At 41.2% G+C, this 26555-nt stretch overlaps 1 protein-coding gene across 3 annotated transcripts in view; it reads left to right on the forward strand.

Moving 5' to 3' along the window:
* CDIN1 (CDAN1 interacting nuclease 1) overlaps positions 1-25810 on the forward strand; it is a 211143-nt gene extending 185333 nt beyond the window's left edge. For 2 of the 3 annotated variants that reach the window (XM_045823786.1, XM_045823788.1), the window contains one exon: positions 24411-25810. In XM_045823786.1, the coding sequence (XP_045679742.1) occupies positions 24411-24540 (130 nt within the window). In that variant the 3' untranslated portion in view covers positions 24541-25810. The remainder of the gene's footprint in view (positions 1-24410) is intronic. The other variant, XM_045823787.1, reaches the window with a different exon arrangement.
* Positions 25811-26555: the final 745 nt, after the last annotated feature.

The raw sequence follows: 26555 nt of genomic DNA on the forward strand, positions 1-26555 counted from the left end.
CAAAATTAGGTGCACTTTTCTTGCTGGAAATCAGACCGCAAATTGTACATTGTACTTACAAAGATGATTAAGGCGGTCCAGCTGCACACCGGCAGTTCAGCAGATTAATTGGAGCATGCAGATTTGTGTAAAAACATATGTTGGGATTGGGCAAGCCTTTTTTTTTCCAAATACTGTTTAAAAGTTTTTTTGCGAGTCCCCATGTGTAATTTGTACATTTTCTGACTCCCCGCTAAAAGTCTTGAGATTCAACTCCGATTTGCCAAGGGTCCAATATTTAAGCACTTTTGTCAAAATGGAAATGCCTCATCAGTACCTTTCTCCCAGTTAGTTGGCAGCAACCTTTTTCACTCAGTAAAACCCAAAGTGTTCATTGTTTCAAAGTTGTTGCATGAGGAAACCAGAGTCCCTTGTTGGAACAAGGTGTGGACATAGGAGGAGTCTCTGAGCCCTGCCTGATTCAGGTGAATACATTGTGAACACTTGGGAAATCCAAGTTGGAATTCGCTGGAATCTGTGGATTAAAAGTAACTCCCACGGGGTTATGGTACAGATTCGTGATAACGAATGCAAAGTGCCTGGCTGAGGGCCTGGTGCTCAGCTGGGGGGCTCAGTAAAGGGTGGGCGGCCGGCGGGGGTGGGGGGTGCCGGGGGACAGCCCAGTAGGGGAGGTGGCTGTGGCTGGTGCTGTTGAGCTTGACATCTAAGCCACTAAATCAGTTATTTCAGAGGGAAAAAAATCAGAGTACTCGTTTACAGCAGTTTTGAAAAGCTTCATATTTCAATTTGTTGCCATATACCGTGCAGCAAACACTGGTCTTTGTGCCCTTGCTGGCTTAAGAATCTGCTCAAAATGTTCCTGTTGTTTTTATATTTGCTTTGAGTCAATAAAGAATAATTGCTCATTCTGTGGATAAAATCTCTAATCTTCCATAAGGATTTTTTTTTATTGGAATTTAGTTGGATCTCATTTTAAACAGTGCTTAAGTGTTGAGTTGTACAATCTCATCTCTTTTCCATAGAGATGAGTAAGTAAATTCTCTCTTCGGTAAGTAAATTCCCCCTTTCTCAACTTCTTCGTGTGCGGCATATCTCTCCTTCCCTCTGCTATTTTTCCCTTCAGCCCTGTAAACATAACCAGGAGCTCTTATAGAAATAGGCTGGAGTTCCTATAGGCACCATTTTCGAAGCAATCCCCCTGCTGATTTTATGGACTGCGGATGTGTTATTTGTCCCCACCCAAGTGAAGCCATCAAGTGCCATTAATTTAAGTGGTGCCTTGCTTTGGTGGTGAGGGGATGGGCTGTCTTCTGAGTATCAGTGAGGTTCACTCCAAATGTCAGAGTGCTGCCCTATAAGGCTTATTTTGCTTACACAGATTCTCCAAAAAGAAACTGTATGCTTCTGACTTTTGTGTACTTTTGAGAGTGGGATGAGTAATTAACATTTACATGGGGGAAGTTCCAGGCCATTGGATCAGCCAGGAAAAATATTCCCAAGCCAACCACAGAACTGCCAAGGGTATGCTTATATACTCGCGTTCCCTTCGTAGGAAAATTATGAATGTAGTAAGTTGCCAAGAGAGGCACGGAGCATTTCAGTCATCTTTGTGATATTTTGAGTACTGCTTTTAATTGAAGAAAAGAGTTGGGTGGGCCACACATTTAGACCTTCTGGGCCTCGGTGGTTCACCTGAAAAAGGGTCTGATGATTGTGGACATCCTGGGAGCACACAATTTATAACCCAGCAAGTTGGGTCGCCGTGCACATGCAGGGGAAATTCAACCAAGGACATATATGAGGCAGGTGCAAAGGCCTACATACAAGAGTATACGAGACACAAGTAACACGGATACACACAATCAGGTATATACTTCAGTTCAAAGAAGAGCCACCGATCATAGCCTGAGCTAGTGATTGGACTTGGGACTTTTCTGCACGTTGCAACTTGAAAACTTCCTCTCCAGTGACTCATGGAAAAACTGTTCACGTTACCCTGTGCAGATAACTAACTGCAAGTTGAGCGCCTCTCAGAAACTCAAATACTTTTTACAGAAAGAATTGGTAGTCATGCCATAATTCTTTAACCCAGGACTCATTGTAACAGAGAAGCTGCTTGCTCAAAGTTTAATTTTACCCTTTGTGCGTGTTAGGACTTGTTTTGACCCTCTATGCCATATGAACAGCTAAACTAACGCTGCTCGCAATAGTTGCACATACACCTATGAAAGACCTTTCAGAGTGGCCAATGTTTTAGTAATTCTTCCTAAAAGCTAATTAAATTGAGATCAACAAGAAACACTAACCATGGAGACATATGAGCCCTTCTGATATAATACAAAGTTCATGAATCCTGACTTCCCATAGCCCCTGGAGTAAAACACTGACACTGTTCATAAAACAGCATAAAATTAAAGAGAAACAAATAAGGAATATTTCTAAGTAAATATGCATGTCCTTCATATAAAGTTGATTTCACTTTTAAAGTTTAAGTCAACAAAGCTGAAATGCATATTTTTAAAGTAAATTTCTATTTCTTTGAAATAACAAATTCTAAATTTTCAGTCCAGTGAATTTACACTATTGTCGCCATAGTCAATGACTGGCACAGACTGGGTTCTGTTCTCTCCTAAGCCTGCTCGTGAAAACTGCTGCTTGTCGAGAGCCCCTGTCTGTTTACTAGATGGGGCGCTGCCCGAGTGAGCCATCAAGCATCCAATGAAATCAGTTGGATCCTAAAAGTGTTTTTAAAAATGATACTTATATTTTCTTTATTTAAAAAATTGTAATATTTCTGAAATTGTTCTAGATCTATAGATTTCAGTGTTGTAGTCGTTTGTCCACTGTGTGTATGATGTGTCTACCCCGGCATAGTAGGCACGTCATCTCATTGCGACAGCCTCTCATTTCTATTGTCAGTATAATCTTTTTATCCTGTGTCCTTCTGATTGGTCATTGGTGCAACCCCCAGGACATCAGAACTTTATTATATACATGATCATATGGTCCCCAGCATATAGGCCACCAGTGTATCAAGTGCTGCCCATGTCCATCTAACCTGTTCTCACTCTTCGGCTGTCCTTCCCTCTAGCTTCTTTCTTTTCTTCACCAGCAAATATCTTCAAAGATTCCTCTGCACTCGGCTTCTCTGCCCCCAGTGCCTCTGCAGCCTCTTAGCAACAGCTGCTGCAGCACCTTCTCATCAGACCCAGCAGAGATACCTTGGTCCTTCTCTGGCCTGACCACTGTCCTCCCTTTGACACAGGTAACCCCACTCCTTCAAGATCCCACTCTTTCCTGACTCTCCTTCCACCGTGTTTGATGCCTCTCAGGTTGTGCAGTCTTCTTTGCTGGTTCCCCTTCCTCCACTTGCCCTTGACATTCTCGGCCCAAGTTTAAATCCTCAGACCCCCTTCTCTCTTTATCCCCATTAGCAAATCTCGTGTATTCTCCTGACTTCGACATAATTTCCAGATATGTATCATCAGTTTAGTGGTTTTTTTCCGAGTTTCAGATTCAGTGCCTACTGCCCTGATTTTCATACTGACTCCCAGCGAAGCCTGTAAGTTCCACACAGATGCCTTTATTCTCATCCTAGCCTTTGACGTTAGCCTTCCATCCTTCTCTGTCTTACATTTTCTTCCTCACACTTCAAAGCCAAATAGAAATTTCACCTCTTTAGTGAAATCTCCTCCCCTGTCACTCCTCCACCCACTCCCCATCAACACCATGGCACTGTAGTAGCTTTTCAGAAATTACAGTGTGATAATTAGTAGCTATGGTTTCACACTGATCCCACATTTTCATTTGCATTAGCAAGGATACTCTACTATTAAGAATGGTGCAAAGACATAAATAAGGATAATTTCTTTGTCGTTCCAGGGAAGATAGTTCTACTTCCTAACCTCTGTACCCTTTAACCTCTTTAAAATCTTAATCTCTTATAGGTAATTTAAAAAGTTATTCAGCCTTTTGTTATTTGAGTATCGTGACTTTCATGGTTTCTAGAACTATGTTAAGATTATAATGAATATACTTAACTCCCCAAAATCTATTAGCTTAACTAATATTATATTAGTTGATATGTTCTTATCATAGCACTATTGTGAGATTTTAAGTGTGCTATAGTTATAGTCAGTTTTGTCACGTAAAGACTGATTTCTATTTGGAAAATGTTACAAGTCCTTTTTAAAAAATCATTTCCAATGTATAGCTATAGGAATCATAGCAAAAGGCCAGAATCAGATAACATGTATAATGTATTTAATTCTTATCTAACTAAATTAGGAGAGTAACTTGTTGATAGAAATTTTGTAACTTCCAGTTGTAAAACTGGACTAAGGCCAATATATTTTTACTTAGCTGAAAAGAAGATGTTGCCTCATGTTTAAAAAGAAATGTAGTGATAATCGTATTTAAAAATAGAAAAAAAACAAAAACAAAAAAACAAATAGGCCCTAGATCGGTGAAGCTACAGGTTCGATCCCCTGTCAGGGCACATAGGGGAGAAACCAACCAATATCTCCCTCTTATGTCAATGTTTCCTCTCTCCCTCTCTTTTCCCTCTTGCCTCCCCCTCCTCCTTCTGTCTCCCTTTGTCTCTATAAAATCAATAAACATCTTCAGGTGAGGATTTTTTAAAAAGCAGATAAGTAGTTTGAATTTATGATTTTTTAAATTCCTAATCATCTAATTAGTACATCTTGACAGATTAAAAAATATGTCACCTTTAGATGTTTTAGGATGCCTGACAAAAATCCTATTTTATAGAATTTAAATATTCATCCGTGGATACAAAGTAAGAAGTAGGTTGTCAGAGGTGATGGCATTGAAATGCAAAATATTGTACCTCTGAGACAGGATAGTAAGAAGCCAGGAAAATTCCTTGGAAGTGGAATGGGGAAACTGAGACAGGTAGCTCATTCAAACGGGCCTCATTTAGTACCCTAACTTGCCCGCCTCCTTCTCCCTTGCATAACCACCACTCCTTGAAGCATTAAGCCCTCAGAACAATGAGGTTCTGCTCAGCATCACATAACCTTAGGAACAAAGCCTGGGGTCTGTGACCACAGAGACAGATTTTTGGTCAAACTGGAGATAACATCTAGACCTCAGTTGTGTTTCAGCTCCAGGCCCAGGAAAGCAACAAAATGAGATGAAGCAATGCCACAGCTGCATTCGGACAAGATGCAGTGACCAATGACCCCCACCTTAGTGCAGACCAATCAGTAGAGACCATGCCCCTGACCCAGCTGCTCATGTTGATGAATCAGCATATTAAAGGACACACCTGGAAAGCTGACAGATTTTCTGTTGAGCTCCTTCCCTGAGAGGTTCCCTAAAATTCCCACTTTAGAAAACAGATAAAAACCCTTCAGACAAAGGACCCAGTGTGTGCTTTCTCTCTAGAGCCCACTGGCATCTTCTTTCTTCAGGAAGGTATCTTTGCTTTCTCTCTCCTGAGCTCTAAGGGTCCCCACAAACTTGCAACCACAGGAGCAGTGGACAGCATTAACTTGTCCCAGGCTGAAGAACCTGAACCCATCCCCAAGAGTCCTTCTTTTGCCTCTGTAATTTGCTTCCTGAGTCCATGCAGCCCAGCTGGCTCACTGCTTCTGTCTCCGTGACTTTCTTTCTGAAAAACCAAGGCAGCTCTCTGAGCAGCCAGCTCAAATCTTCTTTCAGTGTGGTTTCACTTTGCCTGCTAAATAAACTCCCCCTTGTGCTGGAGTTGTTGGCTCTGACTGCTTTCTTTGCCAAGCCCAAGAACTGAGAGCCCACACCACCAGTAGCATCTCGATGAGTTTCAAAACTTAAATGCATTTTAATAATGCTTAGCAACTACATCAAATTTGTAGCATGTAAATACTCTCTGAATAATAATAAATCTTTTGATCTCCCTATACAAGCTAAGATGCCAAGTACAAGAGCTCATTTTTTAAAAAATTTTAACTCAACTCAAAGAGTAATGAATGTAATAGAGACCATGGGATAAAATCATTCAGTAGTACTTTCCAGGGTTTCTTCCTCACTCCTGGGTAAAGAGTGAGCAGAGCTCAATCCTGACTTCAGTGTCTTGCCTGTTTGTTTCTGGGGACTTCACTTAGCTTCCCTAAATAAGTCATCCTCCTAAATAACAGATCGGCATTTTCTAGAAAGCATAAAACACTATACAAATGTAAATTGGTGCTATTTTCCCATGTCTGGAAAAAAAGGAAAGTGCCTTTATTGTTACTTGTTTCTTTAATGTTTTCAGACTTATTTAGATTAGTAAAATTGATTTTTAAAAAACTTTGTTTTCCCATGCTTCCTGAAATATAAAGAAAGAAGAGGCTGCAGAAGTATCCTTTAGACTAATTGTCCCCCGTGTCTCAAGTCCTTGGATATTTTCTGTTATCTCCCTTTGGATAACTGAGGGACAGTTGCCTGAAGAAACCGATCCACCCCATACATGTTGAAGAGTTCCAAAATTGCAAATCATTTTTTGAGTTGATTATGTTCATTTTTAGAATAAATAAATGTAGAAACATTATAAATAAAGTCAAATCAAATTATCCTAATCACTTTGATAAGAGAAGACAGGCATTGAAAAAAAATATGTACCCTAACTCCTCTGGGACCTTTTTTTGTTTCTCATGGTATATTTTTTATTTTTGTAAGATTTTATTTATTCACTTATTTATTTAGAGGGGAAAGGAGGGACAGAGAGCAGGAGAGAAATATCGATATGCAAGAGAAACATGGATCAGTTGCCTCTTTCACCCCCCCGCCCCATTCAGGGACCTGGCCTGAAACCCGGGCATGTGCCCTGACTGGGATTTGAACCTATAACCCTTCAGTCCACAGGGCAGTGCTCAATCCACTGAGTCACACCAGCCAGGGCATATTTTTTTGTAAGTGTGTAAGTACTGGATCTAAGCAAAATGAAGATACAAAATGAGAACTTTTGTTGTTATAATTTTATATACATTTTATACTTAATGAATAGCATTAATCCTAACAAATAAGTGAGATTCAATAAAAGAACAAGCCCCCATTTAACTGTGTTTAATTAAATTAAGACAAAGTCTGAATATCACATTATGAGTCTAAAAGTCTTCCTCTTAAAATTATGCCCTACACATAATATTTCTCTCCCTCATGGAAGTTTCTATTTCTGTCTTCTTCCAAAATGTTTGAACTTGTGCTGGAGAACTTGGGAGCAGCATCCAAACATCTGATGTTTTTTAGTTAAGAGTTTTCAAAATATGACATAGGGACTATCCGTGCTACCAAAGAGAGATCCAGTCTAGAGCCAGTGTGTAGTGTCGGGTGAGAAAAAAGAACTCTTTTCAAATGGTGACTGTAATCTATTTCTGTAAAACCAATGCTTGGTCCAAAAATAAGCCTACAGGGTGCTGTAACTGTGTCAGGAGCTCTGGGTGATTGATTTGTGTTGGCTATATCATGAAATAGACAGAAGGCACAGGGGTTGCTTCCCTGTGGAAATCGTGGTGGTAAATTGCCATATTTGTCCCTGTTAGGAGCCTAGCTGATTTGATTGTGGATGTAACAACTTTACAGGCTCGACTTTTTGTCTCTTGAGATCTCCAGTGTCTTTCCATGAAGTCTATCTAAATAACACAGCACCTAGCTCTTCAGCTTCAAGCACAGACACTGGTAGGGATCATAACAGTTGCCCAAAGTCTTTCCCAGTCCTAAATTAAATACAACTTTCCCAGAGTGGTTCCCTCTCAGTAGTGTGGCCAGAAGTAGATTTGTGTTAACCTGAAAGGTAAGGAAGGAGTGCCAGTGTTGTCGTATTAAATACATACCACAAAGGTTGAGATGACAAATTGAAACTGAAAGGGAAAAGTCCCAGGCCCATTTTCCTGTAAAAATATTCTAGTAGACTTCCTGAGAGAAAAACAATATCTAAATGTGAAAAACAGTATCTTTGACTTCTATGCCAGTCAACACCTCTGACTCTCCTGCGTGGGGAAGTATTGGAAAGCTCATCACGCAAACAAAGGCAAATGATTGAGTAAAGCACTGTTTTTCAGACTATTCAGTTCATCCGGTGTCTACCCCTAGGTTCATGATTTAAAGCAGACCCAAGCAAAATAGTTGTGCAGTGAGTGATACTCGGCATAACTTTTCTACCTGTCATTCATGCATTCAACAAATTATTTTCTTCAATGTCTAGCTTGTGCCATATACCACTAAAAGCCAGGTAGTGATAAAGTAGACAAGATATAGCTTTTGTGGGACATGCTATTTGTGGAGGAGGAGAACATTAAATAAATACAAATAAATATGTAATTGTAAGATCTTTTAAACATAGACAGTGACAGTTCAGTTTCTTTTGTCATTTTCTTCTGAATTCTTTCGGATCATAAATCAAAATAAATTCCATAAATTTAAATAGGTTTTACAATAGCATATGTCTGCAGAGTCATAAAGAGCTCATTAAAAAATAAATAGCAAACCTAGTCATTGTTTATGTAAGACATTGGACCTAATATTAGGAATTTTGGCTATTTAATCTCGTGTTGAATGAGAATTTGGACTCAACCAGTTGCCATTACTAATTGCTCATATTTTTCTTCCTGTTTCCTTCAACAAATGTTTCTTTAAATAGTGATAATGGGTCTATTTTTGCAATGCCCTTTTAATAATGGAGTGGGGTGGGGTTTTCTCTCTTTGACATTAAATTTTACCAGTCTGACAAGGACTTCAGTTACATCAACAACCGCACAAAAAGTAAGGTCTTTTGCAAGCATGAGGCACTCACAGATTACTTCAACTATCATCTTGCATTGGCCTTCGCATGGCCTGTTAGTTCAAGCCCTAAAAATAAACACCTATTAATTAGCTAATGGCAGCAAGGGTGGACCAGATCTCTGACTGCCGGGACCTCAGTCTAACCTCATTCAATAGCTTGTCTGATGTCACCCAGGATGAGGCATTTTGCAGCCAGGAATGCCTTTAAAAGAAGACAGTCACAAGCTTAACTAAATGTTTAAAATAACCCCTGTAACTCCTCCCCACACTGACAGATTGCTTTCAGCTCAGCAGACTCAGACCACAACACCCGCCACAGTGGCCTTCGTGGGCCAGCAGAGAGCCACGGTTTGTAAAGTAAAACCTCAGGTGCCTTGTAGGTCTCCCTTGTCTTGCTTTTAATCAAAAAACATTCAGAAGGGGACTCACTCCTGGAAGTCCTTATCTTCATAAAATTTAACTAATGACTCCTGTTCAGTTAAATGAGGTTGCTGTGTAACTCCCAGAGGAAACTGTTAGCTAGTCACCTCCTGCCCGCAGACTTCTCAAAGAATACAAACTGAAGGAACCCCGTGGAGCTGGGCTGTGACTGTTTATCTGCACACACTTTGTCCCACAGCTCTAGCAAGTTGAGCCCTCAGTATAGTATAGTTTTTTTGGGGGGGGCGGGTGGCGGTGAGGGGTTTTTTTGGTTTTTTTTTTTTTGAGTGACAGTCTTTTCTCTGTATGGAGTAGAAACAGTGAGAGGGGAGGATTTGTTTTAATGTATACTTTTCTTTAATGTGTTTATCCCCAAATAAGTGTGCTGTTGTAGATACTTTGGCCCTGCGCAAAGTAAATATTTAGCTGACAGATTTCAGAGAAACATGGCCAGGGGTATTTGGGTTTCCTGAGAGAAGATCACCCTGGGGCAGAGGACCGACCAGCGTGCTCTCCAGGTAGGACTGGCAGGAAGGGACTCTTCACTTAGACCTTCCCCAGGCCCGCAAAGGCCCCGAGTCGAGAGACAGTCCCCTCCAGCCCTCCGCAGCCCTACTCCCACCGCACTTTTCCAGACGGGTCCTGTGCCATGCCCCGGGTATTTTTTTATCCGGGCCTTTTCTACACTGTCCCCACATTCCCCAGGCTTTTTCTGATTGCTCTGTCCACTCTCTGTATGTGCGTCGTCCTCCACCTGAAGCCCCTACCCTGTCTTACCCACTCAGTGAACCTTTATTTACCTCAGGACTCACTCCAAGGTCGCCTCTGCTCAGGGTCTTTCTTGACGACCTCTGGGCCCCCATAGGGCATTCCACACATTCCCCTTACGTTCGTCTCCTCCCGAAACTACCTTCTTCCCTGCTTGTCTGCTTTACTACTGAGAGCCCTAGGAGACAGGGACTGTGTTCACATGACCTCGGCATCCCTGGAGTACGTACAGCACACTTTTCGAGAAGGCAGGAGGTGTTGTTGCCTCTGGTCTGCAGTTAGGGGAGAAAAGGGGATAGCTTTGCAGGTGAGCAAGAGTCCCGCACAGGGAGGCGGGGCAGCTGAGTTCGTAAAGGCACTGTCCGTTGCTCTGTCTGATCTTAAACAAGTCGCTTGACCTCTTAGAGCCTCAGTTTCTTTATTTGTCAAGTCAAAATAATGCATTTTTTGAGGATCAGATGTATTACTGTACCATTTGTGAAAGTATTTTAGGAACTGAAGCATTCTGCCCATCAACGGAAGTGTGTCCTATCCTCTGAATTTAGCCCTGCAGTTTTTCACACTCACACGGGATCCTTCAGCTATTGCTTGGCGGTTTGTGGGGGGAGGATTTTCTCTCCTCAGCCTGCTGTTCCTTTCCAGCAATTGTCTAATAAAGCATCGTCATTAGCCCCAGGAAAACAAAGGGGTTGGCCACCTTTAGCAATTGGTGCCGGCTGCTGGGCTTTCAGAAGACCCATTGTGCAATTCCCGACGGGCTGAAAAGCCACCCTCCACGTCCCAAAAACCTCCTGTGTCTTTCGTCACGGCAGTCTCACACAGCCACCAGCCTTGGCCTCCCGAGTCAGAAGTTTCCTTCATTTTCTTTCCAGATATTTGTTAAAATGCTCAAGATTGTTCCTTATATGTTCTGTCTCTTGTTAAATAGGAAAATCATTTATTACAAAGATGAACTGTGAAATTTGGTGTCTTGGAATGCCTGTGGTCTAACAGGATGCATGGTTAGGATGGATGATCCAATGAGATCTCCAGGCCCTGCCCTGAACCCTGGGCATGCGGCCCTCTGGGTGATGTCACCCGGGGCCTGAATGTGGGAACAGGCACAATGGTGTGGTGTCATTAAAAACTGGAACTTCTAATGAACTAATTTTAAATCATTGATATCACCAGGGTTTTCTGTCGAGTCTGTTAGAGTAGAGTTTCTCCTGGCCTCATGAAGCTGACCGGCTCTTCTTTTTAAGATAGGAGTGACTGTGAAATGACCTCTCCTGCTTTTCGACTCAAAGAAGCATCTACTCTGCTTATGAGTATAGGAAATGGCCTAACTCTGGTTCACTTCTGCCTCCTACCCCTCAGTTCCTCATCTTTTCTCCCTGGGTAAATCTGGCTGAAGCCTTGATTAGCACTTGACAGATCCAGTTTCATATTTTCTCTGGTGGGTTTATTCCCAGACCTCTGGACATATCTGCCTATTCAAGTGTTGGGGGTGATGGGGGCAGATTGGGGACCTTTCTTATTAGATTCCACTATTGTACAGAATTTTTGTAATGGGTCAACAGTGAATTTATACAAATGATGCTTATTTGTTCTCAAATTCACCTTGAACTCCAGGATACCAGTACTATCATACCTGCTTTACAAATGAAGAACTAAGACAGTTAAAAATAGAAGGTACATTAAAGATGACATCTTCCAGCCTCCACAGTTTATAAAAGGGAAAGGACTTGCCAAGCGTGGAAGAGTCCTTTAGTAAAGAATTTGTATTGAAACTAGACAAACAGGAAACTCACCTTGAGATTGGGGTGGGGAGGGGCTTGGGAGTGGCGTTTTAAGGGTTTGAAAAGCATTTGGAGGCGTTTACAGCGGATAAGGCAGCGTGGCATAGCTGTCGGAGAGGGGTTCCTACATATGGAGGCCGTGGGCTGGCGTTGGCTACTTTCAAGCCTTTTCTTCTTGCAAGAGTGAGCTACTTCCCCTCTCTACATCTCTATGTTCTCATCTGTAAAACAGCACCAGTAATGCTTCCTACATCACAGGTTGATTGCAGGTATTAAATGAAATAATGTGTGTGAGGGTTTAACACAGCACGGGGCACACGGCAAGTACTCAGTGTTCTCTTCATTGCCGTCATCGTTATGCTCTACTTAGCACAACTTTATAATAGTTTTCTTGAATTTAAAATAAAGCACTGATATTAGCCATTGCTAGGGCTTTTGTTTTAAATGAAATAATGCAGATAAAGAGCTGAGAAGAGTAGCTGGCATATAATGAAAGTACTAGCTGCTGCTATGATTATGGTTATGCTGTTAGTATCAGTGGTATGACTTCACTCAGAGAAACAGCAATCAAAGGGTCCGTACCTTCTACCAGTTCCAAACATTGGGACCATGCCAGGAAGATAAACCTGGAGTAAAGTCAGCCCAGCATTCTTTGACTCTAGGTGACTTCAGTCTGAAACGGGTTAACTTAATAGACTTAAGTCTGCAGAGCATTACTCTTGCTAGAATGCCTTACCCTAGCTGCAGTTAGAAGTGGATCCAACAGAAGAATTACAGCACTCACAAAGCCCAGGACTGAAGAATGACTCAAACCTGAAGAATGACAGATAAGGTATTTTCCACTGGGGCCCTCAACACAACCCGAATCTAGCCCGGGGCCACCTGCTTTCTTGCAGTAAGATCTGTCTCCAAGTGACCCCTAGGTGAATTCTGTCTGCATGGAGGTCAGGCTGACCTCTGCCCACCTTGCTGCCCTGTGGGTAACCATCCTCTGACTGGGCCCAAGGGTGCCTTTTCATGCCCTCAACAGAGTTTCCCTTATTACTTGAAAAATTCCCTGGCTCAGGGCTTCATTGTATACAGCCGGCGTTAACCAAGTAATGCCTTTAAAAATCAAATCAGGTAGAATCTTTGTAGGATTAAATTGAAAGTTTTGAAACTCTACTGTTGATCTTCAAAGTTCAATTTAACAATAAAATAGGAATATTTGCTTACTTCTTTTCCTGAGCTCTATTTTCAGTTTCTCGTTCCTTTACTGTATGTGCCTCTTTGAGGGAAAGGCAGGGTACGAATAATTGAAAGCTGTGCACCAACATATAGGAGCCTTTAGATTCTTGCTTTCTTAAAGGAACATTGTTGAAAACAAGGTACAAGATCGTTTTGTATAGTTTATGTTATCGATAATTAAAGCAATGAACCTGAGAAGGATGCAATCAACGTAGAGATGGTATTTGTGGTTCAGTGCAAATCCGTCTGTCATACTCAAATACAGTTCACTTTAATAGTGTGCTATCTCTTCGCTCATCTTAAACACCTTAAGGTATTTGGAAAGGGAGGAAGAAATAAAACAGATGAACCTGCTGAGATATGGCCAGGAACAGTAGTACTTCATATTGATTGATGTTTTTACAACCTTATCTTCTAGATAAAAGCTACTGTAAACAAAAGCCTACCTAAACTGATTGTATTTCAAGGAAGTGAGAGCCACCTGTGTGCAGCTATGGGCTTCCAACTGCTTAGTTTTTCTTCTCAGCAGTCGGTTCTGCCCACCTAACAGTCACACCTCAGCCACCCGTGCCTTTCAGGGAACAGCTCTTGTATTTCTACCAGATTTTATAAACCACAGCATCATCTTTCCCATGATAACCTGGAAAGCATAGATTCCAAATGCAAAACCTCTGGGACTAGCTCTTCAGAGCATGTCATTTGGGCATATTTTTAAGGCTCATTTTATCACTTTAAAAATGACTCTCTCTCTCTATGTGGTCGGGAGTTGTCAACAAAAGATGTGTTTCCAAATGCATGTAAGCACTCGCAGCCTCTCCCCAGGCAGGGCTCTCTCTGTAGAGGATTCACTCACAGATTCATACATCTGCTCAGCCAGGATTTATTCACTGACTCCTTTGTACCACGGAAATATGAGCAGCCCTCATGGAGCTTACATTCTAGACGTGGAAATCCTGATTATCCATGGATTCTTTTTTCCGAAGGACCATATGTTTTGTGTTGATTTCTGTTACCTGGCCATTTTTTCCAATCATCTTGATGATCTCACTTTCTAATGGTCTCACTTTCTAATTTTTCCCCTCTTTCTAGAATTTGCTTTCATGGATCTGTAAAATTGGGAGGTTTGCTTTTGAGGACTGTGTTGCTTAGCCAAAGAGATTTTCCTTATTGTACAATATTTATTGAGTAAGAGAAAATTTTAACTACCCATTTAGAGCAAGTTGGGATCTGACATACCTGAAGCATTGTGTCACATTTGGTTAATGATAGATTTATAGGGCAAACATGTATGTGCCTTAATCCTTTAGTTATTTTACTTTGCCAAGGATGAGAATTCCAATAATTTTTTTTATTTTATATATCTATCTAGTTTGACTTTTATATATCTATCTAGAACCCATAAATCTCTTCATGCCTTGAGATAAAAGTCCCACTGAACTCTGGGTTACCCTGTGCTCTTTCGAGAATGGAGCCAGGAAGAAAGAGACCCATTCCCCCTCTATCTAATAATACAAGACTACATTAAAAAATTAGGGCTAAGCAATATTTACATAATTGAATGCTTTCTATTTTATAAAACATTACTAATTTCTAGTGTGCAGAATGTTGTAATTGAAAAGTTCAGAAATAACCTCAAATTTATCAAAACAAGCCTATGGAAAACTAGCTGGCGAACCCAAAATGGACTGTCACGCTGCTGGCCCAGGTTTGGCCGACTTCATGGTCAGTAGTCATTACGGCTGTCGTATCAATTATAAAGTCTCTGGCATCAAACACCAAATCAGCTGAAATGATGGGTTTGCCTTTGGCATATTTCCCTGGGGGAATAACTGACAAAACATGTAATAATTCACACAATCGATGTTGTAAAGTGCCCCAACTTTTGGAAGAAGGCTGGTGGATACATTCTAGGCAGACAGATGGGATCTGCACCCAAGATCCACTTGAAGTATTCTCTCTCTGTTAGTGCTAAATGTTTGCAAAGTAAACATGACCTTGGGTACCTTGTGACTTTTAGGGTTTCAGTTTCTTCTACTGCATTTGCTATTTCATCCTCCCACTTGGGAGGGGGATGTGTACTGTCCACTTAATACATCCTCATTTGAAACAGATATCAGAGCTATCGCACTTAAGCTCATCCTCCAGTTTCACGATAAAATGATCTCATATGCTTCTGATCCCATCATCCCTTTACTCTCTCAGGACCCCCCAATCCTACTCTTTATTTTCCCCTCAGAAAATGAACATATATTGGAGAAGATTAAGAGGGTCATTATATGAATAAAGGCAACTTAGCTGAGAACTCACCTTGTCTAAGAAGACTTCTAGAATATCATGGCATTACCCTAATTTTTCTTTTGCTGTGAAACTTTTGGCATTTTGTTTGTTCAATTAATTACTTACATTTCACACTTGAAAAGTGAATAGCTTTGCTCCAGTTATTAAACTTTGAGTTGTAAGCAACTTCGGGAGAGAAGGAGCCTTTCTTTGGTGACTTGTTCTTTCCACAGGATGGATGCACATGCTTGTGCGTGAATTCTTAGCAGATGAACGCAGAGGGGCGGACCCACTGTCAGGAGTAAGCGTTTCTCCAGGAAAACAGATATTAAAGACAACGGAGTCAATAGCTGCTGCCTTTGTTTTCTATTCCACCTATCTCAGTTTTATTCTTCTGAGGAGAGATGTACAATAGGCTAGAAAGACTGTAAGTGTGGCATCTAAGTATATCCAACACAGGACAAAGTAAAGTGAAAATTAAGCAATTTTCCAGGCAATTTAATGTAGACATGAAAATGCCAAATTACATAAACACCAAGGAGAATTTCAGGTGGTTGTAGTTGGTTATTTTTATACATTTTAAACTTTCTTCAAAATCATGTATTTTTCTGTTTATTTTCTATGTAGCATACAGGCCCGAAGTGGATCGGTATAATATATTTTTTTCTTTTTATTTTCAAAATTATATACAAGTGAGTTGATGTTACAAAGAGAATTGCATTTTTAATCATCAAGATCTATAAATTGAGTAACTGGGGTTCTCTTTCCTGAGTCATTTAAATTTGCAAACAGGGACCTGCCCAGCAAAAAAAAAAATTAAATAAAACAACCAAGTTATATTTTTATTTCATTTCTAGATACTACAAAATAAAAAGAACATTTGCATTGTATACTAAATTGAGCATAGTGCCAGAACCTTACGATGCTGTATTATATGATCACTAGTCTATTATTATTGTACACATATTTACACACTGGCATAAATACACGCATACTTTGCGTGTAAACATGTGCAAGCATATTTCACTTGGACTGAAAAGTTATTTACAACTCTGTCTGGAGATACATACAACAGTGATTAAGAAGTGCATAACCAATCCACAACATGCAGATTAAAACTAAATAAACAGTGTAAGAGTTTATTTTAAAACAATTACAAGATGTTTTATATTTCTCTCTCGTCTTGAACTATGTGTTTGAGAATGCATTCTTCATAAAAACCACATGCAAGTCTTTGATGATGAAACAATTGACTTCCAACAACCACATGTCTGTACACATCCTCAGAGGATCTCCCAGACCCCACACAGCAACTCAGAATGAGAAAGGGGAAGAAAGAAAAGAATAGTATTTATATATATAAATACTATTTATGTATATAATATATACACACATATATAATAGCATATATATATACAGATATATATATATGCTATTCCTGTTTTGGAAAAGAATTTTTCTATTTGCCTATGTATTTGAAATAATTTGGATTAGAAACAAAGACGTGAGTTAATATAACTATGTTTTGTGTGTGTGTGATGAAGACCCTTGTGTGAACAAGAACCTTGACTGATATCATCAAATCATACCATAGTCCTCTTGTCATTTCAATTAAAAAGTGTTTTGTTGACTTGATCCAGATTAATATTGTAGAACTCTAGTATACTGAGAATCCTTTCTTATGTAAACATGGTAATTCAGCTCATTGAGAAATAAATCAATTTCATGAGTTTCCCTTAGTCTCTAGGAGAAGAAGCAAATTGTATAACAATATATGAATCCCACTACCCTTCACATTGTATTACCAAAAGAGTTATAAAATGACACTGACTTTCTAAAAAATACTGAAAACACAGATAAGTCAAATGGATGCCACAACATAAGATGCATCTTTATGCTAAAGGTGTTTTGCAAGCAAAAATGGGCCTTTGGGTTCATCGAATCAATCCAGTTGAGCAAGTCCAAACCTTCTTTTCTGGCTCGATCTGCCACATTCACCGAATCCCACTGCTTCCCTCAGTTTTTGTCCTAACTCGTTCCAGCTGCCTGTTTCCATTAATCCAAACAGGCTGCAGCCATGGTCTGGGTCTGCTCCTCCGTCCCCGTGTTTAAGTCCTGTCCCGAAACTTCTGAATGCTCTTGTAGCGGGAAGCATTTCTCCTCTCTGAACCTTAGGCAGTGAATCTATAGTTCTCAGTTCTTCTACCTGAATTATAAGTTGCTTTCCCATAAGTTGGCTGGACACGGTTTTTAGTGTGAAACTATTGACTTTGTACCTGGAAAATTATTCCTTGTAGACAGGTGAATCCTGGCTCCTCCACTGGACTTTTGATTAGTCAGCTGCCTTCCGGACCCCTGCTGGTCTCTCTTTTGCAGGTGTTGTAAATATGTTTCCAAGCTGAATGACTTACAAATTGCTGTGTCAATACAAGGCAGCCAGTATGGTGTAATGGCTACAAGCACAATCCACAGAGCCAGACAGCTTGGGTTCAAAGCCTGGCCCTTTTTATACCTCAGGTTTTTCATCTGTAAAATGGGGGTGATCATAGTGCCCTCCTCATGGAGTGCTAGCGACTTTCAAATCAGTCTGTACATGTAAAAGTGTTTCAGTCACTTCCTGTCACATAATAAGTGTGCAGTAAATGTTAGTCACTTCTTTGTTGTTGGTTACTGACATCAGTTCACATGTATTTCAACAGCATCTTTGTAGACATAACGTCTGGTCACAGGCCCTCTGAAATCTGTGGAGACATAGAAGCTAAAAGGGCCTGCAGAAGCCAACCAGAGAGTTGGTTACTGGGGTTAATTTAGCAAAATGACATCCAACACTGTGATTGGAAGTGTCTACATCCGTGCATCTACCCTTCATTTTAGCCCTCTCTGAAAAAGGTGCCCCAAGGAAAAGTCTTAACAATAGAACGTTAAGTGAAAACATCATCCAGGTAATTCCTGTCTCATAGGATAGTATAGCAGTATAGCAGGAGGTGGGGAGTGTTTTATTTTTTTAGTTAAGAAAGAAAAAGGAAGTTCTTCCTGAATTCAGGGGGCCAAATTTACTACCTGTACCTCTGAGTTCCTCAGAGAGCTATAGAAAGCCTTGGACTGTAAGACACGATGTCTAACTTCTACAGTATTCTGTTCAACATTTACTGTCCTCAGAGACTATCTGAGGATAGATTCATTTTTCTGGAAAACTAAGAATTTACTCACTGTAGTATCATTTTTAAAACATCCTTGGTGACAGTCTTTAAAAAATCTATTACAGATTGCATTGCCTTTCTTAACTCAACACAATGTATCCAGCATGAAACTTTCCCAGCCTGTACTCAGCACCTGCTGAGATTGACAGAGTCTATTAGCCCCCAACGCCAAACAGCCTTGGAGTGCCACCAGTGGGGATTTTTAATGTGTCCTCCTGGGTTGTCAGCAGCCCTTAGCTGGCAAAGTGCTCTGCCTGAAACCGGTCTCCCACACCCTGTCTTCAGCCCCTTCAGATTTGCAGCTTCAAAAGCCCAATAAACAACTTGAATAACCAAACCACAGCCCTAGAGGGAACATTGAGAATTCCGCATTTTATATATGATTTCTTTACATCTTTAGGCAACCTCAGTGCCCTAGACTGGCAGTAGGGAGGGCTGTCGGTGTGTGGTCTAAGTTAGCAGCCAGGAAGCTCTATTAGTGTAAAAGCACAGACTTGCTTCATGGCTGGTTTGCCTTGATGAGGAGTTGCTACTTATTAATAATCTCATTCAGTAACCCCCTCTGCTATAAATTCTGGATGCAACAAGAACTGAAAAAAAAAAGCCAATCTATAACCAACAGGACTCTTAGGACTCTTCATACCGCCGATGTAAAGAATGCTATTTGATTACTCAAGTCCGCAGTGTGTGTTAGTTATCTGTTGCCGTATAACAAATTACCCCAAAACTAAATGACATAAAGTTACACATGTTTGTGATCTCACTTTTCTTGGGAGTCGGAAGTATCGGCATAGCTTAGCTGGATCCTGCTCTTCACTGTCTCTCACAGGCTCCATTCAGGACATTGGCCTGGGGTGTGGTCTCATCCGAAGGTTTGCCTGAGGAGAGCGCCACTCTCCACTCAGGTGGTTGGCAGGTGAGGAGAGCGCCACCCTCACTCAGGTGGTTGGCAAGATTCAGTGCCCCATGAGCTATTGGGCTGAGGGACATAGGCCACCCACCTCAGGTCCTTACCATGTGAGCCTCTCCTAAATGGCAGTTTCCGTCAAAGAATGCAAGCCGAGAATGCAAGAGTGTGTCTGAAAGTGTGGTGGAAGTCACAGTCTTTTGTAACCTAACCACAAAAGTGACATCCTGTCACTTTCATTTCTTGTTAGAAACCAGTCACTAGATCCATCCCCACACTCAAAGGGAGGGGATTAAACAAGGATCCGAGTCCTCCTAGAGGCAGGGATCATCTTAGAAGTCAGCCCACCACGATACCTCTCTGCAGCTCTCAACTGCGACTCAGCAGGAACTCCAGCAGCACCACCACTGTGGGTCTCCCCTCATTACTGCTGTTGCCCATTTAGTGTGCTGCCTCTCTTCTGTACCCCTCCCCCCACGCGTAGCAGTGGTGAGGCTGCTCTCAGTAGAGAGAGTCCTAAATGGGGCCTGGTACATAAACTGTCTTTCCTTCTAGCTCGTTTTTACTGTGAATGTGAACCTTATGAGCAGGGACAGGTTAGTTACAAATTTGCCAAGTATTTTCTCATGTCTTTAACATTGCCCATATCATAGACTCTCCTGACTCTCCTTCATGTATGCACTCATCTAGAAAAGATCAACCCATTTAGAAGAGTGTCCCCAATCCTGCCAAATGAAAATCTTTAAAACAGCCAAAACTAATTTTTGCTGACTGCCCCCTTGCCATGTGATTATAGCTACATTTTTAGATTTTATCTACTTAGAAAATACATGACCAAAAGCTGACATGATTCTATTTTATTATCTACATCCCTAAGAGAGGAGAAGATATATTTACTTTTTTCTGAAGATACTGCTTAGTATGCATAAGGATGTCTTGCAGTTTCTTCACAACCACTCAAGGGTCTCTGACCCAAGTCTGGGATCCTCGGAGTTAGATCTCAAGGCAGGGGCCAAGAACTCAAATGCCCACAGGGGACAGGTGGGCATTTATGAGCAGAATAGGTAGGACATAAAAAAAGAAAAGTGTTCTCTTTCATTTCTTCCTTGAAACATGAAGCCCTCTGAGGTTGTCTTTGCCTTCCCAAGTCTGATGGAGATGTGACTATGAAGAAGTAGGTCTCTGCAATGAAAGAACGTCCATGGCACAAGCATGATGAGGAGTGGCCCCTGTCCCTAAGCCTCGGCATGGGGGCGACAGAGAGTGGTGGAGACTGTGGCAAACCCGAAAACACGTGTCACATCTAAAGGGGGCAGCCATTACTCGGCTCCCACAGACTGTGGCCTCGTCAATTCATTTCTCAAGAGGATGTAAATATGCAGGATTTTGTGTAGAAGCTCCCAATTTTTATGTGTTGGCTCAAATTTTTTAAATTGACAAAAGCCTGGCCTTGATTTCATAGATCCAGTCGCAGAAATGCCACTAATTTGCAAGGCAACTGACCCCAACAGGGCCACAATGTAGCAAGGAGACAAATGGCGAAACAGAGATAATCTCTGGGAGACAGACTTGCGCAAAAACCACGAAAGGGCGCCTGGCTTTCGCTCCACAGGCTCCTATTGAATTTCTCTAAATTGAAAGGAAACCAGAGAAACACATTCAAACACATTTATCAGGTTGTCGTTATTGATAGAACTTCATCTTTCATACCCTCAGGGTCTGTCATGGCTCTTGACTTTCACCTCCCATTTTTTTTCAAGAGGTATTTGTTATTGTTGCTAATTTGGTGGTATTTTATTTACAGGCATAATTAGTTGTCCAAAAGTCACATTCCAGTGTCTGCTCCACAGGAGTTTGTAAAATCCATTTGGAGTCTTTGATCTTACTGCTTGACCACGAGTACAGTAACATTCAAGTCACAGTCAACCTAGAAATGTGTTTACAGAATCATTTTGGATGCCCGTCCACATCCCATCACGGCCCGCGCCCTGGCTGGGGCCGGGCTGCACTCCCAGTAGCAGACCAGCCCTCCGCTGTGCACATTCCCTCGGGCCCGGGGACTCTGTTTTCCTTTAAGTGCCGTTAACAGTCTCTTTGATTTTTATTGGTCACAAAGGTTATGTTTGCCTTCCCAGTGATCTCATTCGTGCCCAGTAGTGCCACAATAAATGGGAACAGGCATCAAAACGGTGAAATCCGTCAACTCACAAGCACGTACTTGACCCACATAAACATGTCTTAGGTCCTGTTTTCTCTGGTTTACACCTTTTTAGAAGAAAACACTAGAGTTGGCTTGCTTGGTTTTTCAAACTTGTCAACCAAAATGTTCCCTCTGTTAGTTCAGATAAGCAAGGAATTAATTATATAAAGTTTCTTAATATGGTCAGCCTCTTCATAAACAAATAAGTTGCTGGGAGATTATCTTCCCAGTATCTGATGATCTCTGGATCACAAGTTGGAGAAAGCTCAGAAATGTACTCAAGTAGGTATCGGGAACAAGGCCAGATCTTCTTCTGTCATTAAATTTCCAAACTTGTCACCCTCTAAAGCTCCTATTATTTTTCTCAAAGACCATGTAATTTAAAAGCCTCCCTCTACCAATCTCCACTTACAAAGGGGGGTTGTCTTCTCTCATCTTTAATTATTTAAGCACATATTGTCAACCAGAGCTTTCAAGCCACATGACAGAGTTAGTAGTACCTAAGTTAATACAATTCCATTCAAAAGCTAAGAAGCAAACACTTAGATACATGGTGAAGTCTTCTGATGAGTCACTAGTCTCATATACTGATAATTTACAGACCCACATGGCTACCTTTAGGGGGTCCTGGAAGTGAACCATCACATGAAATGTTCAGATTCACAATCTTGCAAAAACTTTTTTGAGGTGCAGATTTCACCCACTACCTCACAAGTGAAATGAGTCCATTTGCTTGGTCTTTGAGGTGTTTCGCAGCCCAGGTTCTCTGCCTGGAAAATGCCATTTTTGTAAAGAGCTGTCATGCTTTGTGTCCTTTGGCTTATGATTTAGCTGCTCAGCAGAAGTACAGACTGCTCTTGCTCTCTCGGTGCTGGTAATATGTGTTTTTGTTTTATTGAATCTTTAAAACACTGGGCTTGTTGTTTATGACCCTCATATATTTCTTTGTTCTTTTCCACGACTGGTTAGATCACATATTTTTTCTCCGTTTGTAAAAATAACAGTGCCTTTCAAAAGAACATCATGGTCTCCAGAACGGCTGCATAATACAATGAAGGAATGTGTTGAGCTTAATGTTAGGTCTATCGAGGATGTGAGTCAGGGCTGCTCTGTTGATGGGAAGGTTTGAGGCTTCTCAGATCCGATCCTGAGAATTGCAGGTCTTTCTGCTCTTCCCAGACTTGTTTTGACAGATCTGAGGTCATTTGATAACAATCTCAGAGCTTTTTTGTAAAATAGAGATACCCAATAGTCTACGTACTAGTTGCAGACAAATGCTTGTGATGAAAGTTGCTAAGTAACCCTCAGTTAAATAGAGGCAAGTTCTCCTCCAGGTGTGAGCTTCACCTTGCGTGCATGTAAGCACTGGAGCCCGCATGCCTGTGCCATGGCAGTGTGGCTCTCTGACCCCAAAGGAAACTTCCTCGGACATACTGAGGAAGAAGAGGGCATCACCTGCAGCTAGCCCCGAATTCAGGTAAATGCCACAGCACCTGGTGCTCTGTGGCGTCTCATCTGTGCGTAGTGTCCTCTAGAACCAGTTCGCTTGATGAGTTGCCATCTCACGGTTCTGTCCTTGCATGGAGGGGATGCAAAAAGTTTTAATTAATCTTGCATCCAACTTGGCTACCTTACTGATGTGAATCCCCAAATAAACCACTCCATGACATCCAGTTGAACTTGTTCCTGTGCATACAGCATCTCACAGCCCATCCTGTACTGTTAGTTTTGGCAAGTACACCACAGCATATAATAAATCATGGAAGGAAAAAGCTTTTTGGCCTAGCATGGCTCAGCCTGCTGTAATGTCAGAACACAGAAAGCAGTTCTGTTTTTAGACATCCTTTTACTAACCTAGCATTCATAATTTATGATTTTGCTGTAAAATTCCTGCAACACGACACCAAAAGTAGTGCTGCCCTTTAATTAAGAACTCTCAGTCAGAAAAACGTGAAACTGATGTGCAAGCCATCTCTGTGTGCATGGTGATTGATAGTGATCACATCCCTGTGAACCCAGCCAGCAGGTCCCGACTTCCTGATGGGTAAAGTAGTCTACAGGACGACTTCCTGAGCCTGCTGCTCACCAAATTTGAGATAAGTCAGAGGCACAGAGTAGAAATGTTGGGGTTTTAAGCCTGAGTCTGTCTATACTTTATCACGAGTCTGTGTGCCATTATTTCTCAGTTTCATGGCAAAAAAAAAAAAAAGAAAAAAGAACCTACAACCAAATCTCATGTCCTATTTGAACTCAGAGAGGTGGTGATGTGGGGAATGGCGAGGCAGAGAGAAGGCCCTAGACAAGCTCCCCATTGTCCTGTGGGCTACTTTTTTTTAAGACTGCAAAGAAAGAATGACAGAAAGGACTTCTGACCCTATTATGCATGAGTAGAACATTACAGCTAGAGGAGGACCTTGAGCTGTTCCATTTTTAAATTATTTCTCTTTTCGAAATTATTCTTTCTCCTCAGTTGCAAATAGCTAAGTTCAATTCTGAGGAGACCTCGAAGTGGTAGGAGACTGAAACCCCAAGCTAGGCGCTGGCTGGCTCATCACTGTCTCTGCTCGGGTTTTCTCCTCCATCAGCCCAAACTCGTGACATCTTCCTGAAAGGCAGTTAGGAGGGTGCATGTATCTGAAATACTTCATGTTCCTTGAAAGAAAGGTAGTAAATGTGCCCCAGGTGGTAATATTTGCATTAAATAAGCTCTTTGGTATCACTTTAGCTACTTCCAGTCATAATTATCGCAACCAAAATAAATACATCTGTGCAATAACATCATTTAATCATCTTGCCAGTGCTTCGAAGATTACTTTTTGGGGAACTATGTTGATACTACATGTGTATATTATTCTCTTGTGTTTCTGCAGATTCGGGCCAGGCCTGGTCATCTACTGGTACGGGTTCATCCAGGAGCTGGACTGCAACCGGGAGAGAGGCATCCTGCTCAAGGCCTGCTTCCCCACGGACATTGTCACCTTGTGCCACAGTGTGGCTTGACCCTGATGGTCCTGGAAGAGGAGCTGGGAGGAAAAGGTGAATCCGGAAGCAATTTTACTTTCCTGCAGCGTCAACTGCTGGCAACATCTGCTCTGAACTCCAGCTGAACTCTTGCTGCCCGTGGTCACACCACTACCTCTTTAGACAAACATATCAAGAGTTTCTGTTTTCCTTCATCCCTTGCTGATGTGAACAGCCAAGAACTACAGACACAACCCACTCATTATCAGCATTTCTGTCTCTGTCAAACAGTTCGTTTATAGATACTCATAATCTTTCTTCCTTCCAGATGGTTTCTCCTTGAATATTGAACAAAAGAAAAAATGTGGAAACTGAAAGGTGTGATTTTTCAATTCTCCTCCCAGTTACCAAATCACCCACTTTTTTTTTTTTTCTCCTAAGGCTCCATTCATTCTCTCTCCCGCCCGCCTTTCTCTGTGCACACGGATACCCAGTGTTGCATTGCCGTCATGGAATAATCGAGCACAGTCTTAGCGAAGCTGAAGACGTCAAGTCTGACGCTGAATTTCCGCCCTCACCTGCAGGACCCTGCCAGGCCGGTGGGCGGCCCGCGCTGTGTGCTCGTTCGGTCCAGTCTTTACGGTTTCCTGACTTCCATGGCCTGAAGCCAAACTGAAAAATACACTTGATGAGAATTTCCTCTTTTTATAATACTTACTTGAACACCAAACATTTTTCATTTATCTAATTTGGAAGCATGAGTTACATTGTGTCTGGAAACCACACTCCTTCGCTGGATGGGGGCCGCGGGAGTTGATGGAAGCTCGGTGCCAGCTTTGACAAGGGTTTCTTTCTTAACCTGGCTGGTTGTCAGTATGTATGATAGTATTTTTATGAGTAAACTTTTTTAAAAGTGCAGTCGGTACACTGCTTTTTATCTGCATTTTATACCACATAATTATGTAACACTCAAATAATTTAGGCAATAGAAATATTCAGCTTTGAATGAGTGAAGTGTACCACAAATAAACTTAAGGTGATTTTCAATAAGCAAAATAAAGGAGAGTTTGTATTTGTTCACTTTAATCTATTTACTTTTTATGCTGTAAATCAAATTTCAGTCTAAAGCAAAATGTCAATAAATTCATTATAAACCTATATTTTGGAAAGTAAAAGATAAATGGATGCCCAGAAATGTATTTAGTGAAATATTTGCCCTAGTGCTGACAAAAAATAATGACTTTTAGAATGTTGAATTGGTGAGCTTGGAAATATTAATTAAAATGTAAGCTTTTACAAACATGTTTAAGTTACTCGTATTGCTTGATTCTTTCAACAGACTATGCTATTATTAGTACTATGTTTGTTTTGTACCTAAGAGGTTTACACAAGTCTGCTTTTTCTTTTGAAGGATCCAAACATGCAGATTTTAACTCTGTTGAAGGTTGCATTAAACAAAAAGGAAAGAAAAAGATGATGAAATAGTAAGGAGGTCTCAGGCAAACTCCTCTTTCCATGTAAAACGCATCGTTCGAGTTTTGAGAGTGAAGCAGAAGGATTTGAAACCACTGCTCTTGTCTCAACACACACACACACACACACACACGCACGCACACACAGACTCACACCCCTTAAATGAAAGTGTTGTGAAAAGCAGTTTTCAGGGCTTGCTCCAAACTACTTTTTCTTCTTTCGGAATAAATTACATGTATCTGCACAGATGTTGAAAACCCTGTTAAACCCTTGTCAAGGGTTTGTTTGTTTTACATTAAACAAATTTATGGTGGGGGTGCACAAATAAATTAAAAAGTAAGAGGTGCTTGCACTTCGTGGGCATTCTTCTGCCTGGCGCCCTGACATAATGTGTTATGAGAAGGTATTGGTGCTCTCCCGCAGAGGCCCCGCCTCCTCTGTATGAATGAGGTTTTAAACTTCAGCTCTTAAACGTGGTAAAGAAACCAGCAGCAAACTGTGCATACTATGACAAAGTTACAAGTTGTACAAAACTTAAGCTTTTTCTCCCATAAGAACTATTATGATTACTATACCTACTC

This window comes from Phyllostomus hastatus, unplaced genomic scaffold (assembly GCF_019186645.2).
Source record: "Phyllostomus hastatus isolate PE091 unplaced genomic scaffold, TTU_PhHast_1.1 phas_scaffold_501, whole genome shotgun sequence".
In the NCBI taxonomy this organism is placed as follows: domain Eukaryota; kingdom Metazoa; phylum Chordata; class Mammalia; order Chiroptera; family Phyllostomidae; genus Phyllostomus; species Phyllostomus hastatus.